The sequence below is a fragment of the Lissotriton helveticus genome, chromosome 7 (genome assembly GCF_964261635.1).
Source record: "Lissotriton helveticus chromosome 7, aLisHel1.1, whole genome shotgun sequence".
Lineage (NCBI taxonomy): Eukaryota > Metazoa > Chordata > Amphibia > Caudata > Salamandridae > Lissotriton > Lissotriton helveticus.
Genome location: NC_136068.1, coordinates 1552448922 through 1552468870, shown reverse-complemented (window position 1 = coordinate 1552468870; position 19949 = coordinate 1552448922). Strand labels below are relative to the sequence as shown.

The window sequence follows — 19949 nt, the reverse complement described above, 5'->3', positions numbered from 1 at the left end:
CAACAGAGTGCCAATTAGGCCACGTGCCTACACGCTCGCGCCCGCTGAACTCTGCCTCCCTTCACTGTCAACAGCAGTTGATGGAGCTGCGGCCCCTGCTGCGCGGGCCGCCAGCCACAGGACGCGACAAGCAGAGGCAAGAAAGCAGGAGCCACGCAGCTGACCTCTCGCTGTGAGTTTGCTGTATATCTGAGAGTTCACTTCCTTGTTGCGCGTGTAGGATCGGATCTCCTCCACCGCCTCGCGGATGATGGTGACCGCAAGCACAAAACACTGAGGAGGAAGAGAAAGCAATTGAACACGCAATGAGAACCAGATGGAACGCATCTGCTGTAAATTACATAACACAGCATGCCACCAATCAATACGAGGCGGCGTGCTGCCCCCTTCTGCCCCACTTTTACTCATCATATTGAAGCCATAATACTTACTGCAATTAACTCTGGAAAAAGAATTTAAGGTTTTGTGCAGTTCCTCATTAAAAGTAAAAATATAAACACTCATTATCTGGACTCTACTGATGAAGAGAATGATGATAATATAACTTGGCAAAGGTCCCATTTAAGAGTGCCCTGGAGGTGGGGGCGTAAATAAAATCAGTGCTTACTTTGTAGAAACAAACAAGATGAACTTGTCAAGGGATTTAAGGACAGTGAAGAAAAAGAACGCAAGGCCTTCTGCGACAGAAAAGGAAGTCAGAGTGGGGCGGGGAGAGGAGGTGGGGGAGAGCTCTTTGAAATGTGAAGCTCTCGGCGAGGGGGGGAGGAGAAGTGAGAGGATCCCTTTGAAGCATGCACGGCCTCGCGGCCGTGAAAGAAGTGTGAACAAGCAACAAATGGCTTTCATGTGGTGATGCGAGGCAGGCGGATAGAAGCGCGTTCACGAGACCACATGCACTTCTGGAAATCCGCATTTTTTAGAGCTTAGTTTAGCTGTTAGTTTAGCCCTAATAGTCTTGTCCTATTCATTCCTTGCGGAATGGAATAGGACGAGCCCTAAAAACTACAAAGCAGGAACACCAAGAATAATATGAGAAGACAACAATAAATACATAAAATAGAATGAAATGAATAGGAAGGGTAATAAACGAGAACAGCAAGAATAAGAAGGGAAGAGAACACTAATTACATGAATTGAATAATTACAAAATGTGAAAAAGATGAGACGCACAACACGAAAATGATAGTAAAGGTAAGAGAAGTAAAGCAAGGATGAAGGAAGGGAGACACGACATCTTCTCTTTCAAGGACAAAAGAGAATTAAACAACACGTTCAAGGTTATAGCAAAACACACCAATTGGCCAGACTGATATGAAGGAGTGAACCGACGAACGGAAAGCAAAGAAGAGAAACACAAAAAAATACAAGAAAAGTACTCCTAACAGGAGAAAACAGCAAGAATCTCCAAGACAGAAAGCAAGAAGAAAGATGAGAAAACTACACCGAACAGTAGTATGAACAGTTTGAAAAAGAGGGAAAACCTCAATTGCCAGTGAACATTCTCTAAAGAAACCCTTGTGCAAGGTGAAACAGAAACTGGCAGAACATTTGAAGAAGAATCATACAGAACTGTTGAAGAAAAATCATACAGAACTTTTGAAGAAGAATCACAGGAAGTGGTTCAGTGCACAGAACCAGGAAGACTGACGGCAGCAACATAAAGTATGAAGCACGAAAAATGCAGATAATGAACAGCCACTCACAAAATTTGCAGAGAAATGGAAAATTACATCAAGTAGTTTTAACAGTCTAACCTGTAAAGGAAACGAAGTGCATCATGAAAAATAAAAAGCAAAATATGAAGAATATTTAAAAAAAACATTTGGAATAATCAAGGACACAGTAAAACAGTGTACACCAAATAGATTTAAGTACTATTGCACAACATAACATAAATCAAGTGTACTGAAACAGAACTCGGTGGGCAAAATAGTGACGTTCTGTGCTTTCTTCCACAGACTAGAAATCACAGAACCCAAATGTTCATCCTGAAATGCACTTCGGGATAAAATCAGAGCTTCGGGGTCCAGCCTGGACATTGCCGCATCTCCTTCCTTTTTAGGTCTCGGCTATAACGCGCTGAAAGCGCGTTCTCGCCAGAGAACTATTGTCGGCGTCTCAGCAGTCTGAGAAGCCGAAGTGAGACAAGACCTGGCCGCGCGCAGCGTTTTCCCATAGGATAACATTGTGCGCGCGGCCACGTCTTGTCTCCACAGCATTCCAGGGCTGACCGGAACGCGTCGCGCGCCTCTCAGGAATGCAGGGGGAGTCTGCAGAGAGGCGCGCGGCGCTGATAAACAGGCAGGCAATATTTCCCCTTGCGGTTTATCATTGTGCATTGGTTAAACGAACCACCATCTTGGAAAACCTCATTCGCAGTCAACATGATGTAATAATTGAAAAAAATGCAAAGTAGTAGATTTACCTTTTTAAAATAATCTTTGCATTACGTGCTCAAATCCCACAATCTATTGAATGTAAAATATTTGTAAAAATATTAATTTGCACGAACTACAGACTTGTAAAATATGTGTTATATTTTATCTTACCACTTCCATTTAAAAATGTTCCTTTTACGTTCGGAAACATGGTGTATTAAAAAAAAGACAACTAAAGTTCCGATAATAAACGATAACAATAAGCCAAGGTTTGCCGTCGTCCTACTTCTATTTCGGTCAGCAGCTTTACCCTCCCTCCTATTATGCTGAGTGACGGCTCGGAGCAGTGATAAGCGCTGTAGCTTCACTTTGGCTATCTACTTAGGAGAAACGCATTCAGCCTGAAACATGTCTACCTCGATCCGCGATATAGTGCCTGAGAATTTTGCTTATGTAATTCTTACGTTTTGTTATAGCCAGATTATGTTATTTTACCTGTCAAGTAAGGTAATGCAGGGAAGGAAGAAATACGATGTCAAGGTAGGTGCTGCGTGTTTATTTGAAAATGAATGGTTAAAGTCTGTTTTGTCCTATTTTTCACTCAGAAAGTTTTAACATATATTGTTCCTAGTTGGAACTCTACACTTTTTTGCTATTTACTGTTTCTGACTATAGATTTACACCTAAGTATAGACTTGTATCTCCCCACCCTCTCCGGTCAGGGGTTGGAGACATCTAAGAACACATTTAAAAGTGTAAAGTTACTGCTAGTAACTAACACGAGTGAACATCTGTCTCCCTATGGGAAAGTATAGGGGAAATTAGTAAAGTGTTAAATGATGTTTAACACACGGATACCACCACTGGCATACACACACGGATACCACCACTGCCATGCACACACGGACACCACCACTGCCATACACACACGGACACCACCACTGCCATGCACACACAGACACCACCACTCCCATGCACACACGGACAACACCACTGCCATGCACACAGACACCACCACTGCCATGCACACACGGACACCACCACTCCCATGCACACACGGACACCACCACTGCCATGCACACACGGACACCACCACTGCCATACACACACGGACACCACCACTGCCATACACACACGGATACCACCACTGCCATGCACACACGGACACCACCACTGCCGTACACACACGGACACCACCACTGCCGTACACACACGGACACCACCACTGCCGTGCACACACGGACACCACCACTCCCATGCACACACGGACACCACCACTCCCATGCACACACGGACACTACCACTGCCATGCAGACACGGACACCACCCGTGCTTAATTTGTAAAAAAAAAAAGTGCCAGGGCTTTCATTTGTAAAAAATTAAGTGAAAGGGCACTCGTCAGGAGGCTACTGTAGTTTGCCATACACATTACGCGACTTTGAGCTATTGCCATTGTAAATGACAATGACTTTTATTTATGTTTTAGTTTTTAAAACATAAATAAAAGACCTTGTCATTTACAATGTCAAGACCTTAAACACGCGTTCATTTACAATGCTAATAGCTCTAACTTTTGCAATGCCGAGACCGTTGCATTGTAAATGCTTGTTATTTTTATAATTTGATGGAAGCAGCGCCCCCCTCCCCACGGCGCAGCTTCCCTGCAGTTTTTATACCTTACATTTGGATAAAAAATGCAGCTCAGAGTTTCCGAGCAAATGCTTTGTATACTGTACAGGAATATATCAGCCACAGCCTTTTGCATGAATCTGCATTCCAGTACAGCAGTGGTGGGGGGGGACGAGTGAGCAGGTGGTGGGCGCCTGTTGTCATCACAAAATGTCTCACAGGTTGAAATTGTTTCAATGTAGACTGTGGTCATTAACTCAAAGTACCCTCTATCATCCCACCGACTTCCATATGTCCCTAATATTCAGGTTGCTGTAAAAGCTCACATTGGAATGCCCTTCAAAATGATATTGTTTTGTTGTTTTTGCTCACAGCTGCAACCGAAGCGAGCATCGGAAGTCCCACAACTAATCGTAAGTGTTTTTTTTCTATTTTTTGGTCCGTATATTATTATTATTTTTTTCTTTTTTAAATGTTTCACAGGAAAATATGCGATATGGATGTTTTTTTTTTTTTTTTTAGGAAGAGGCACTGGTTAATGCCTGAATTAGTTATAGGTAATCCCATTACTTCGCATCGTCATCGTATGCACACCCTGGAGACAGACACTATGCCACCTAACTAAATAAAAAACATAAATTCCTTTCTCCAGTTACACCATTAAGGGAGCACCTTTACTCAGAAACTTCCTGAGTCACCTGCTGAAGCAGCCTAACAGAGCACAAGCAAAGTCACGCAGCAAGCAAGCCCAAGCGTGGCGGGGCAGAAGTGGCATGCATAACGAGCGACTGAGCTCTGCTGCATAATCGTGATGAGCAGCCGAAGCCCCAGCCCCAGCCCCAGCAAGGAGCCCATAAGAGGCAAGCTAAACCCCAGGCTTGTACCACACAGTCTTGAAGAAGCCCAGTATGGAAGCTAGGAGCAGTGCTTTAAATGGGCCGGTACTGAGTACCGGTACTTTTTTATTTTGATAGGGAGAGTGTCTGCACTTCTTAAGAGAGACAGAATACTTTTAATTGGAGAGTACCGGCACTTCTCAGAAACAAGCAGATACTCTGGTATAGAATACCCGCACTTCTACTTTTCCATTTCAAGCACTGGCTAGGGCACATAATAACCAAATAAAAGGTAACGAAAGAGGGCAAACATCGCACAAGGTCCACATGCTGCAGGGAACATAGTGAGAAACTATTGGAAAATGTCTCTCTCTGAAGAGTCACCCTCAAACATTTTGATTTCCTCCTCCCCTTTTTGCAGCATCCTTTTTGTTAGGGTTGTGAGACTGTATCACTGCCAACCAGTGCTAAATTGCATGTGCTTGCTCTTCTAAAATTGGTTTGATTGACTTATCTACAATTGGCATATTTCATTTACCAAGAAGTCCCTAGTAGAGTGCACTATTAATTAAATGCTACTAGTGGGCCTGCAGCACTGATTGTGCCACCCACTCAAGTACAGTGCCCCAAGCCTGTCACTGCAGAGCCTGTGTGTGCAGTTTACATTGCCATGTCGACTTATCATTTAAAATCTCTTACCAAGCATTAAACTCGCCTTTTATGACATATAAGTCACCCCTAAGGTTGTCCCTAGGTAGCCCATAGCACAGGGTGCTGTGTAAACAAAAGATAGGATACCCAAATTAGTTTTTCACTACTGTGAGGCCTAACCGTCTCATAGCTTAAATTGGGAATTCCTTATTACACTTAATAAGCTGTGGTTCCTGATTGAGAGGAAGTAGAGCTGTCATGTTTCATTTCACTGGAATGGTAATGATAACCCCTCTTTACTGGTAAAGTCAAATTTATCCTTACCATTTTAAAAATGCCACTGTTAGAAAGATGGCCTTTTTCTGCTCTTAGCCTGTGTGCCTCCACCCTGTTAATCTGCAATCTGCATTCCAGTGTAACAGGAGTGGAGGGTACGAGTGAACAGGGGGTGGGTGCCTGTTTTCACCACAAAATGTATCTCGTGTTGAAATTGTGTCAATGTAGACTGTGGTCTTTAACTCCAAATACCCACTATCATCTCATTGTCTTCCATATGTCCCTAATTTTCAGGTTGCTGTAAAACCTCCCATTGGAATACCCTTCCAAATAATATTTTGTTGTTGTTTTAACCCACAGTTACAACAGAGGCAAGCACTGCAAGTCCCGCAGCTATTCGTAAGTGTTTTCATTCCATTTTTTGGTTCTTATATAATTTTGTTTTGTTTGTTTAAAAAAAAAAAAATCCCCTGAAAAGATGTGATATGAACGTTTATGAGGCTTTTCTAGGCAGAGGCACTGGTTCATGCCTGGATTAGCTATTGGTAATCTCATGGCTCTGTATCATCATCGTATGCACTCCCTGGAGACAGACACTATGCTACCTAACTTAATGAAAAACATAATTCCTTTCTCCAGGTGCGCCTTTAAGGGAGCACCTTCACTCAGAAATTTCAGGACAGAAGTGGCATGCATAACCAGTGACTGAGCTCTGCGGATTAATTGAGATGAGCAACTGAAGCATTGGCTCCATCCCCATCAAGGAGCCCATGAGAGGCAGGCTAAGTACCAGATTTTTACCACACGGTACTGAAGAATCCCAGTAGGGAAGCTAGGATACATAATACCCAAATATGAGGTAACGGAAGAGGGCAAACAACCCACAAGGCCCACTCCCTCTCGGGAACATACTGAGAAGCTGTTTGAGAATGGCCCGCTCTGAAGGGTCACCCCCAAACTTGTTGTCTTCCTTCTCCCCCTTGTTGCTGCATTCTTTTTGTTGCTTTTAGGACTCTGAGCAGTTTACTAGTGCCAACCAGTGCTAAAGTGTGTTTTTTCTCTCCGCTAAACATGGTTTGATTGACTTATTCACAATGGGCCACATTAATTTACCTAGGCGTCTCTAGTAGAGTGCTCTACATGTGCCCAGGACCTGTAAATTAAATGCTACTAGTGAGCCTGCAGCAGTGAATGTGCTACCCACTCAAGTAGCCCTTTAAAATATCTCAGGCCTGCCACTGCAGAGCCTTTGTGTGCAGTTTACACTGCCATGTCGATTTGACATTTAAAACCCCTTGCCAAGTCATAAACACCCCTTTTATTACATATCAGTCACTCCAAGGTAAACCCTTGGTAGCCCATAGGACAGGGTCAAAAGATAAAACAAGTCCTGGTAGTGAAAAAGACAGAAATTAGTTTTTCGCTGCTGTGAGGCCAACCCCTCTCATAGCTTAACATTGGGAATTCCTTATTACACTGAATAAACTGTAGTTTGTGATTGAGAAGGAGTAGATCTGTCATGTTTCATATCACTGGAATGATAATGATAAATCTTCCTTACTGGTAAAGTTGAATTTATCATTACCCGTTTAAAAATTCCACTTTTACAAAGAAGCAAAAACAACAGTTGATGGACAGAATGCAGAACAATGTCATACATTTACCCCAGTACAGAGATCTGGGCCTAAATCCATCGTTTTTGTGCTCACCATGCCATTCCAGTTTGAACCCAGCCATATGAAAATCAGTCTTGACCTTGTGCCCCATAGGAACAGTCCAGAAAGATGGCATTTTTCTGCTCTTAACGCTGTGTGCTTGCGGATTGTCTCCAATATACGTCTGGGTGGTTTACAGCTGGACTTTGTGCATCCCCTGTAGACATCCACACACAAAGGGAGCTTAAGTGTGACTGATGGGCCATCCACATCCTGATGGGCCATCCTGGGCAGGATGGGAGGGAGTAGCTGGCACACCTGTATAGGCTGTATCCCATCCCCACAGAAATGACTGCTTAAACCCCTGTCGTGAATCAGGAGCCAGAGCATACAGGAAGGACCACTGTGCACTTTAACACCCCTCTGTGAAGTCTCCCCCACTTCAAAGGCACCACTGGGTGTAAGAACTGGACATCTGAGCCTACCACTTCGATACACTACTGGACCTGTGAAGAACTCTGCCATGAAGGACTGGTGTGCTGCTAAAAGGACTGCCACTCTGCTGGACGGCTTCTCTGGAAGAAGTGCTTTTCTGCTGTGCTGCCCTGCTGCCTCCTACCCTCTGGCTTCACTGTGAAGGACTGGACCCCCCTCACTTGATCCCAGAGTGATTCCAAGGGCTTGTTTGCTTGTCCCCAGTTCTAGGTCTCAGGGACATCAAAGACCTTAACTTGCCCTGCTACAGCACCTGGACTTTGCTTGCATGAAGTCATGCCCTACCAATTGGTGCTAACCCAGTCCTGGACCCTTGGAAGTGGGTTTAAAGTGCTGCCTCCTGTCCAGATATTGAAGCAGTAGCACACTAGGAACCGGCTCATCTCCAGTGACAATAAAGCATCGCTGGAGCTGGGAGGATCAAGTGCATCTCTTGTGCGGTGTATTGCCTTCATTTCTGATGTCTCTATGACTACGCGGAGCGGACTGACTCATTGCCTCCATCATAAGGATCGGTGATGACGCATTTCCTCCTCCACTCCCCACATTGTCCTCAACGTTGACGTATTCAAGGGACTTTGCAGCTGGCCAAGGCTTTGTCCATGTATCCAACCTGGTCCATCACGGCCAACCTGATCTTTCAGATTTGTCCCGGTCAAGCGCGACCAGATTGCCCCGGTTGGCACTTTATGCTTTTAGTACTATAATTTATTATATATTACTTAAAATGCATAACTCTGGTTATATTTATTTGATTTTTGTCATTTTGGTGTTGTTTTGTTGATAAAAATAAAAGCTATTTTTCAAACTTGGTTTGAAGTCTTTTTGTGGTGTTTTCATTGTGTTACTGTTTGAAGTGTTGTACAAATACTTTACACAATTAAGTTTAGCCTGACTACTGTGTGCCAAGCTACCAGAGGGTGAACACAGGTTGTTTTTGTGTGTGTTTTGACTTACCCTGACTAGGATTATGGTTCCTCTTTGGACAGGGTGCATACCTCTGCCAATCAGAAACCCAATTTCTAATATTAGTGGTAGCGTTGAGATAGGACTTATGTTTGTGAAGTACCATACAGTGACTTGGTGTGCACTACTACTTCACGTCGAAGACCACTACGAGTTTCTTTTATAGTCTTGCTTATTTCTTTTATGTGCTTTTTCCCTGTTTCCCAAATTTTAGTGCCCTAAACCTTTTCTTGTTTCACCTGGGTACCTACAGTTTTGATACCCTCAGCAGGCCTGAGCTGCTGAAACTTTGCATCCAGAGGGGGCTGATAGCAGACAAGAAGGTCACCAAGTTGTATCTGCAGGTAGGCCTAAGAGCCTTTGAGCAGATACAAAGATGGCAGACCACCTCAGGAGAGGATGAGGTGGATGACAATAAGGAAGGGGAAGCACTGTCAGAGGATGAGGAGAGGGAGGAGCCAGACCAGAGTCTGGAGCTCCAAGGAGAGACCCAATGCACCCCAGCAGATATATCTGAGACCCCTGATTCTCAGGATTGAGCAAGGAGCAGTTTATCTGCCAGAGTCCTGTCCCCACAAGAGCTGGAGGACAAGAAAGCGGAGAGGAAACTCAAATTGGAACTAGCCACACTAAAGATGGAGGAGAAAAAGAAGACTCTTGAGCTTAAACTTAAGTAGCGGGACATCCAATCCAGGCAGTTGGACATCAGCAAGAATGGGGGCAGCGTACCTGCAGTGTCCACTGGAGAAGGAAGGGTCCACATACCAAAGGGTTTGGTTCCCAATTATGGGGTGGAAGACAGCATTGACAAATGGTTTTCCACTAATGAAGTGGCTTTAAGGGTGCACAGAGTTCCTAAATAGTCCAGAGTGGGGGAGGTGTAGGTAGCTTGTGGAGGTATATGCCCACAGTGGGGATGAACACACTCCTAACACTAGAGGTAGAGGACCAGACCCAGTATACCCCTATGACGGCTGTTCTTTTCAAGAAATTTGGGTTGAACCCTGAAAGATAGAGGCAGAAATTCAGGGGCACTCACAAACTTCACACACAGACCTGGGTGGACTTTCCTGTTATTCCAGCAAGGCACTGAAGGGCTATGTGAGGGGCAGCAAAGTGGAAGATCGTACTGGGCTGTACAACTTGATTTTGAAGGTGCACGTGCTTGATATTTCTTTTACAGAGTTGCACCAGCACCTGGTTGACAGATAGCTGCCTGACCTCAGCCAGCCTGCTGAGAAGACGGACATCTGGGTCAGCACCAGAATACCCAAAAATGTACCTTGGGGTGACTCCAAGAAGGGTGGTTCAGGTTCCCCCAGCAGAGTGAGGGGGAGGTCAAGGGAGACCCAGACAAGTCTCAAGTTAAGGGGGAAGGAAAGGGTTCTCGTGTCCTTTCTGAGAAGGAGGGAGGGCCTGGTGGGCGGTGACCCAGGAAGCCCCATTTCCAATCCCACTGCTATAATTGTTCTCAACTAGAACACAAGCAGGGGGACTCTGTCCAAAGAAACCACCCACTGGTGGCACTCTACAGGAGTGGCGGATGTTGCCTTAGAGGTAAGTAGTCCCCACTGGCAGGTCATTGACCTGGTTATGATCTCCCTCAGCTGTGAGATAGACACCGAGGGTGAGCTGGGTGTCCCTGAGGGTGGAAGTCATCTTATACCAGGTGGAAGCGAATGAGGTCCCAGTCACTGCTCTGAGGAATACCAGGGCTAGCTACACCATTGTTATGGAAAGGCTAGTCTTCCTAGAGCTGTACAAATCCAAGTGTGTAGGGTGACTCAGGCCCAGGGGCAGGACGTTTCCTCCCTATGTCTCTGGTGTCCAATACTTAATTTGAGCAAGTGGTTTCCAGGGCTCAGCACCTGCACTTAATTGTCATCACACTTATGACACTCTGCCACATGGTGGTGCTGCTCATCTAATTTAGAGATGAGCAGAACAACGGTTGATTATGAATACAATATACATTAAAATACTAATACCTGCCTCCCCAGCCATTCCTTGAGGTTTGGAGACCTGGAATATTATGAACTCTATGGAGAGGTGTAGTGCAGTGGCCAGGGCGGCAGCTGACTTCGGAGCACAGGGTTCACAGTTCGATCCCCGGCTCTTGCGGCAGCTCAACCCAGCACCATGTGACTCTGGGCAATATCTCACTTGATTTCCACGACGGCCCGAGAGCCTTGAGACCCATAAGGGTGAGTAGTTCGCGTTTTACAAATACGGATTTAATTGATTTTTTTTACATTTACTTGCAGGTGAGAGACATGGTTAGTAGTTGTTTTGGCAGTGATGACGGGGCGATGAGTGGTGCAAGCTGCAGTGGCTGCCTGGTCAGGACCTTGGCACTTATTATTTTACAAATTAAGAACTGCTGGTGTCCCTCTAGTTGGGGTAAGGTGACCTAGAGGAGGGTCACAGTTAGTACCCAGCTGCCCCCAGACTGCATTCTGGGGATGAGTTGCCCCCGGTGTCAGGAGACCAGGGTGAGGCGGCCTGCCATAGGCACTCTGTCGGTTCAGTGTTCTGGGGGTGCCACTCCCAAACAGAAGGTACAGAAGCCCAAATGGAGTGGCAGAAGGTGAAGGACTCACCCCTGACTCCTATTCAGCCTAAGGGACTCCAGTTCAGCGTAAGGGTACAGACCCTGGGTTGAAGGACCAGTTGCAGAATACCACCCCTGAACTAGTAGGAGGTGGAGTGGAAAATGGGTGCAGGCACCTGGGGCTCCTGTCCCCCATTCCGAGAAATCACAGAGGTCAGAGACTACTGAATAGCCTAGGTCCTGGCTTTTGAATCTAACAGCTGTCAGTAGTCTCTGTTGGTTGTCCTTGTGGACAGAGTTCTCCTTGGGTTGAGACAGAGGTAGTCTGATCCAAGGGGTGGAATGAGCCACATCACTTTGTTGGCCATGGTGGTACTGTCTATCTATGGGATGCATCTGTGAGCAAGTTAAGATTAGGTGCTGAACAGATGGGTCAACAGGTGAGGCGAGGGGTTCCCCATGGATCAGCTCAATGTCCCCTGAGAGTATAGACAGAGGGATCCAACTGGGTTCAGAGAGGCATATAACTGGCAAGTGCCCCTGTATTAGTGGGCCATTGTCTATGTTCTATTGGCCTAAGCAGGGAAGTCCATCAAGGTATTGAATAGACTACCCTGGCTTTAGACTGGAGGGGGGTCGTGTTGGAAAATGGCCCTCTCTGTAGGGTCACCTCCAAACTTTTTGCCTTCCTCCTCCCCTTTTTGATGTATTTCTTTTGTTGGTTGTAGTACTCTGAGCACTGTACCTCTGCCAACTAGGGCTAAAGTGCATGTGCTCTCTTCCCTAAGCATGTTTGATTGACTTATCCACAATAGGCATATTTAATTTACTTATAAGTCCCTAGTAGACCCTAGTAGAGTTTACTACATGTCCTCAGGGCTGGTAAATTAAATGCCACTAGTGGGTCGGCAGTACTGAGTATCCCACCCACCCATGTAGCCCTTTAAACGTGTTTCAAGCCTGCCACTGCAGAGGTTGTGTGTGCAGTTTACACTGTCATGTCAAATTGTCATTTAAAACCCCTTGCAAACCTCAAAGTCCCCTTTTATGACATATATGTCACCCCTAAGGTAGGCCCTAGGTAGCCCATATGGCAGGGTGCTGTATAATCAAAAGGTAGGACATGCACTTTTAAGTTTTGCATGTACTGGAACACAGACATCAATTCACCAAAATCTTAGGGATAGCGGATGTGACAAGACCTGCCCTTTGACAACCCCCGTTACATCACAGGAAGTGGCATAATGCAAGCGTTCACCTAATATCATCCTAAGAAATGATGTCACATGACATTTTACTCAGGTGACACCATGAGAAGGGACATCAATACAGTAACAAATCATGCAATAAGTGTAAGGCTGATAAAGAGGTTAGGTACTGTAGTGATGTTCTCCCTCTAACCTGCTTCTCTCTCATCCAGCTGTTAATTTCTTATCCATCTGATTCTTTATGAAAGCACCCACATCAACCCCTAAGCTCTCAACTTGTTCCAATTCCTGTTTCTTCTCCGTCTTATCTCTCCTCTCTTGCAGCTGTCTGTCATCCATATCTCACCTGTCAATCCTCTCTACCTCTCTCAGCTAATTGTATCTAAGCTGCTGTCGCTTTATCAGCTCTCGCTCTCACCTGCCTCCTCCTCGCTAAGGGATTGCATCAGATTCACTGTTCCCCTTTACCTATCTCATACTATCTCCCTTAACAAAGTCTTTTCCTCTTGTCTCTCCCTTTTCACCCCTTCTCTGAATAGTTTTTTCTCACCTGTGTCTCTCAACTGACTCCTTGTTACTTCTCCCACCTTTCTTCCACCTCTCACTTCCTCACCCATCTCTTTCCTTTTCTTGCTCCTCTCTATATATTATCTACCTTGCACCAGTCCCACCTCTATCACATCTGTTTGTTGCCTCTCTGTCACCTCTCTAGATTATTTCGCCCCTCTCTCAGCGGTCTCTTTATGAAATATTTCTGTCCGGCCCATTCCCTCTCTGCTCAGTTGCTTCTATTCCCTCCCTCTCACCTGTACCACCTCTTCATCTCTTAGCTCCCTCACACCAGTCTTTCTATATCACCTTTGTCACACCTGCCTCCTACTCTCCGTCTCTGTCTCTTTAATCTGCCTCTTACTCACCTATCCCTCACCTGTTTCTTGGATGTCTCTTTTTCACTCCGTCCCCTCTCTGCTGTATTTTTCTGGTCTGTCTCTTTTTTTAGACCTTTTCTCACACCTGTCTCTCCTCTTTATTTCTATTGTGCCTTTCTCATTTATATGCCTGTCACATCTCTGTTTCTACTGTTTGCCTCTATTTCACCACTCTGTCTTAAACTTCTCTCTTGTCTGTCTTTCTCTCACACCTGTCTGTCTCTATCTCCCCAACACATATCACTTCGTCTCTCTTGTATCTTTCTCATCAGTCTGTCAGATCTCTGTTGTTCTCTCTGTCAGCTGGCTTTTTATTGCCTTTCTGTCTTAAACTTCTCTCTTGTCTCTCGCTCTCTCTCTCTCTCTCTCTCAACTGTCTGTCTCTATCTCTCCAACATATATCACTTCATCTCTATTGTATCTTTCACATCTGTTTTTCCCTCTGTCAGTTGTCTCCTTTTTCGCATGTGTCTTAAACGTCTCTTGTCTCTCTCCCTCTCACACCTGTCTCTTTATCTCTCAACATACATCTTTGTCCATCCATCTCTCCCAGTTGTTTCTTTCTTTTTCTCTCCCACATACATGCTTCTGTATCTCAACTATCTGTTGTGTCTTCTTCCTCTCTGCCGCACCCTCATTCCTCTCTTAACACGTCTTTTCTCTCTACTCTCCTCTATATTTCCCATCTCCTCTGACATGTCCAGAGACAGCAAGAGACATGTAGGCACTTTTGTTCTCAATCAGCAACAATAAGGTATGTTGCCAAGTTTTGTTATTTCCAGTTTACCAATGTGCTAGGTTTTTGCTGGTGACACGCTGCAAAAGCAGCTCAGGCCATGTACAATAGGCCACACATTGTGACATTCTGTTTGTCAGTGCTTAATTCGAGCCAGTGGCTTCCAGTTCTCAGCACCGGCACTTAATTGTCAACACCGGCACTTGCAACAGTCTGCCACAAGGTGGCGCAGTCTGGCTAATTTAGAGATTAACACAGCACCAGTTAATTATCAATTCAATATACATCTAAAATAACTATTACCTGCAGCCCAAGCCATTCTTCTAGCTCTGGGGTCCTGTAATAGTCTGAATTGTCACACTTGAAGGAGTGTGATGGTTAGTAGTTGTGTTGTTACTATCATTGTTATCATTGTTACTACCTGTGTGGACTCTGCGCCCGTCGCGCCGATGTGGAGCTGATCGCGTAGGGGTGCTGCTCAAGAGTTTCCAAGTCCGGTTTGAGGAGTATTTGAAGATAAAGAATCTTTGGCTCTCCCAGATAAAGCAAACACATGGAGATGATGGACGGACCGCTGAAACTTTTCAGACACTCACCCCAGTCAAAGATCTGGGTTGAATCCATCATCGTTCTTTAGCTCACTTCTCCACCCCAGTAAAGACCCTGCTATATGCAAATCAGTCTTTTTTTTTTATCCTCATATTGCGATTTTTTATATGAATGGAGCTTTAGGTTTCTGCCTCTTAGCGTGAATTCCGGGGCGGTCCCTTGATCTTCCTCTTTGAGGAGTTAAGCAGAGGAGTATCCTAAGCCCATTATATATTCGGATATCTGGTTTGCGAATGAGGTAAGAGCTAGTCACCTTGACTACTCGGCAAGTACTATACTTGTCCACCAGATGTTATTTCGCATTAATCATAGGACTGTTTGTGCCAACTCTAAGTTAGAAGTTAAATATTTTTCCAAAATTTCCCAAAATTGAAATTTTTTGGAGGTTGTCTCCTTTCTATCTAGTTTATTGATTCTTATAACAGAGTTCATCCATGACCCAAAAGTGGGAGGTGATGCATTCAGCCAGTTAACACAAATCTCTCTTCTCGCTAGTACTATCAATACGAATAGGAGGTTCTCATGATGTTTGGATAATCTTATTTCGTCATTCATGTCTTCTATTCCAAAAAGAATTAAAGTTGTACTTACAATTAGTTGTTTCTGTATGATCTTACTCACGGTTTTGCCGATTTCCTCCCAGTAATCTTCCAAAGACGGGCAGTTTTTAAACATATGGATGTCATCTGCTTTTTCTTCCCCACATTTCGGGCATTTTTTAATGTCAGCATTCTTAAATTTGGAGAGTTTTTTCGGAGTCCAATATGCACGGTGTATTGTGTATAAATGATTTCTTTTTAGTGCCGCTGACTTTAGAGTTGACCAGCATTTCCCAACTGATTTTTCCCAGATGTTATCCAAGTTATCTATTTGCAAGTCTCTCCCCCAGATTTCCTCCTCAATTCGTGTGTCCTTATTTGCTGCTTCAATAAGATTCCAGTACCACTTTGCAATCTCTTTTTTGATATGTAAGTCTTTTACCATATCCTTTTCCAAATTCTCGCTATCTTGATTGTTTCCAAGGATAGTCTTGGCCCAGCTTGACATTTGGTAATATTTGAATTTTGCTATTGAATCATTAGTAATGCTTTGTAATTCTTCCCAAGTGACCAGAGAGGATCCTTTTAATATTTGGCCCCAATAGTTAATGTTGGCTAGTTTCAAGGGGTTTGCCAGTGTATCTTTTAGAAGTTCTGGAGTTCCTGGTGATTCCCATATGGGGGCCAATGTGCTATAATAGGGTATATTCAAAGCTGTTCTGATTTGTGTCCAAAGTTTCGCCGCCTCTCTTAAGATCTTTAATTTTATTTTTTTAAAGTATTTTGGGTGTCCAAATTTGAATAAGAAATGGTCTACTGAATCCGTTAATGCTTGCAAGTATATTGGATAGTAGTAATGGGTTCTGAGTAATGTTCGTATATTTTTAAATTGAAAAGCCTTGCAATATTCCGTCAAGTCTGGGCTTGCTAGTCCACCGTCTTGCTTGCTCCTTCTAAGTTTTCTCCAGGCTATCCTTGTTCCCTTTGAAGCCCATATAAAACTGACGATCTCTCCTTGTGATTTTTTTAATAAAGATTTATTAAATTCCAGGGGGATAGTGTTAAAGAGATAGGTGTACTTGGGCAGAATAGACATTTTGATGATATTTGATCTTCCAATTATGCTAAGAGGGAGACAGGACCAAACTTTGAGTAATTCTCTCACTTCTCCTGCTACTTTGTTTAAGTTACGCTGTGGGATTTTCTCGAGATCATGGTTTATCAGGATTCCTAGATATTTTATTTCCTTTTTAATGTTTGAGTTTTTGAAATGCGTGTTCCAGGTCATTATTTCGGTCTTGGAGTGATTTACAAGGTATCCTGATATCTTTCCATATGTAATTAAGATCTTTTCTATGGTCGATTTTGAGGAGACGTAATCTTTCGTGAAAATCATCAAGTCGTCTGCATATAATGCGATCTTTTTGTCCCAATTATGATATATGAATGGAGTTATTTCTTTAGTAGTTCTTATCTTGTTTGCTAGTGGTTCAATATATAAGTTAAAAAGCAGAGGAGATAGAGGGCATCCCTGTCTAGTTCCTCTTCCTATAATCACGTCTTCTGTCAAGCTGCCATTAACTAGAATTTTGGACCTTGGTGTTTTGTAGATTTCTTTCATGGCTTGGATGAATGGTTGTCCTATGTTGTTCTTATTCATCACCTTTTCAAGAAAGAGCCAGTTGACTCTATCAAAAGCCTTTGCGGCATCGATAGTCAGTATTGTAAGCGGAATTTTTTCTTGTATAGCTATGTCGATAGTGCTCAGGAGTTCATGAGTTATCTCATGCAATTGCCTTCCTTTAGTAAATCCCTTTTGGTCCAAGTTTATAAGTTGAGGCATTACTTTTCCTAGCCGGGCTGCCATGATTTTCGTAAAGATTTTATAATCTGCATTCAGCAGCGATATAGGTCGATAAGACTCACATCTGCTAGGGTCCTTGCCTGGTTTTAATATAATCGTTATTATGGCATCATTCCAAGAGTCTGGGATTTTGTTTTGATGTATGAGGATCATGTTTGCCAGCTCTGTAATGTATGGTGCGAGGGTGTCCTTTAATGTCAGGTAAAATTCATTTGGTAGGGCATCTGGTCCTGCTGCTTTGCCTTTTTTTAAGTTCTTAATTATTTCCTCTACCTCACTTATTTGAATTTCTCTGTTTAGTTCTACCTTTTCTTCTTCTGTTAAGGCTAAAGATGGTATAGCATTAAGATACTCTTCAATCTGGTCTTCTAAGGGGTTCGTATCTTCTGTGTAAAGTTCTGTGAAGAATTTCTTGAATTCTTGTCTGATGACCTTCTCATCCGTGCTTTGATTCATCTGGTCGTCTAGATGTATACTTCCCACTTTATTTCTGGTTTGATCTGTTCTTAATTTCCATGCAAGCCACTTTCCACACCCTTCTCCGTATTCATGATTTCTTAGTTTGCTTGATTCCCACTTCATACGTACTCTCTCTTCTAGTATACTCTCGAGAGTTTCTTTCTGATCTTGCCTCATTCTTTCCAGCTCCCTTTTCTTTATTGTATCCTTTTCCACTTTTATTTCAGAGTCCAGGGAATTGATGTTGTTTTCCAAATCCTTTATCTCTTGCCCGATTTTTTTAGTTTTATATGTACCCACGCTTAGTATTTTCCCCCTTAGTACTGCCTTGTATGCATCCCACGTGATTTGTTTAGTCGTACCAATTTTATTGTTTTCAAAGAAGTTTTCTGTCTCCGTTTTGAGTTCTCTGACAATCTGTTGATCTAATAGGATTGACCGTTCTACCGTGAATCTTCTTTGAGTTTTTATTGTTTCTATTTGTAGAGTTAATTGGACCGCAGAGTGATCTGATAGATGAGCCGGTATATGTACTAAGCTTTTAACTTTTCCTGATAGGACTTTATCTATAAGGAAGTAGTCAATTCTTGACCTATGCCCTAATTTTTTGTTGTGCAACGTGAAGGGTTGAGTTTTCTCCCCTTTCTCTTTCCAAATATCTATTAGTTCTAGGTCCCTTTTGTATATTTTTATCCATTCTCTCATTTTCGGTAGGCTTGCCTGCCTGCCTGGGGGAGACCTGTCGATTTTAGGGTCCATTATAAGGTTAAAATCGCCTCCCAGGATTATTGGGCTAGTGGCTAATAATAGATGGGAGTATAATTTTTGTAAGGGATCAGCATCGTCTAAATTGGGGCCATAGTATCCTGATATTGTATAAGAGTTATTTTCGATCCTTATTTTTACTAATGCCCATCTCCCCTTGCTGTCTACTTCTTCCGATTCTACTGTGGCCTTGAGTGATTTTTTTATTATTATCCCAATCCCTTTGATATTACAATCTTGCGTGGTGCATATGTATCTATCTACCCATCTTAGGTTCTTCATTATTTGGGCCCACTCCTCTTTTAGCAAGTGTGTTTCCTGTAGTATAATAATCTCACACTCTGATGTTTTAAGATATTCTAGAATCCTATTCCTTCTACTTTTGGTTCTCATTCCATTTACGTTCCAGGAGAGGATTTTAACAATTTTACTCGTGTTCATTTTCCCCTTCTGCTCTGTTTCTCTTTATCGCTTCCCAAACCCGGATACTGTTTACTTCATTGTGTATAAAAGGCGTCTCCTTTTCCATTCTCTGACGTTTGAGGATTTTTTTTTCTATTTTTTCCCTATTTTGCGCCCCACCCTTTTTTTGTACTATGTATTTTTTTACGTTTTCTTTTAGTGTTTTATTTTCACCCTCCCTGGGGAAGCCTCCTTCTTTTTTTCTTAGGGTTATTCCTTAACCCTTTTCGGCTCCTCTCCCCCCTGACTCTTGACATGTCTTCATGTGTCTCGAATTCTGCAGCGACATATATCATTGTTAGTATGAGAGCTACATATGCTAGTATCATTTCTTTTTACCTTCTTAGCTCTTCTGACTTAATTTTTTCTCGCATTAAATCCAGGAGAGAATTTGCTTCCTCTGGGCCCCTTATGTCCCTAATATCTCGCATTTTGTTTCTCCATTTTGTTTCTCCATACTACGGGAGCTACGTATGCTAATAGTAGCATTTCTTTTTACCTTCTTAGCTCTTTCGACATATTTTCTTCTCGCATTAATTCCAGGAGAGATTTTACTTCCTCTGGGTCCCTTATATTTCGCATTTTGTTTCTCCACATTATCCTCAATGATGGAGGGAACTTCATCTGCACAGTTGCACCAAGTTGCTGTAATTCTGGCATTAAGTTCCCTAACTCCCATTGTCTGGTCTGTGAAGCTTTAGACATGTCCGACCTAATTCTAAAAGACCAGTTCTCTTTGTTAAAATTGCCTTTTTTCAGTGATTCTCCCAGAATCCTTTCTTTTAGCACATAGGTTTTGAAATTTACGAGTATTTTTCTTGGTGTTCTCCTCTCTTTATTTTTGCTGAAAGGGTCCCTATGTGTCCTTTGAATATCTTCTTCAAGCTGTGCTCTGTCTGCCCATGGGAAATGTTCTAATAATAATCCCACCACATATTTTT

General features: G+C 43.3%; 1 protein-coding gene across 1 annotated transcript in view; it reads left to right on the top strand.

The window, feature by feature from the left end:
• Positions 1 to 19949, top strand: part of PTPRH (protein tyrosine phosphatase receptor type H) — a 779225-nt gene that overhangs the window by 287029 nt on the left and 472247 nt on the right. The window contains exon 5 of the mRNA XM_078655031.1: positions 6131 to 6169. Within this exon, the coding sequence (XP_078511157.1) occupies positions 6131 to 6169 (39 nt within the window). The remainder of the gene's footprint in view (positions 1 to 6130; positions 6170 to 19949) is intronic.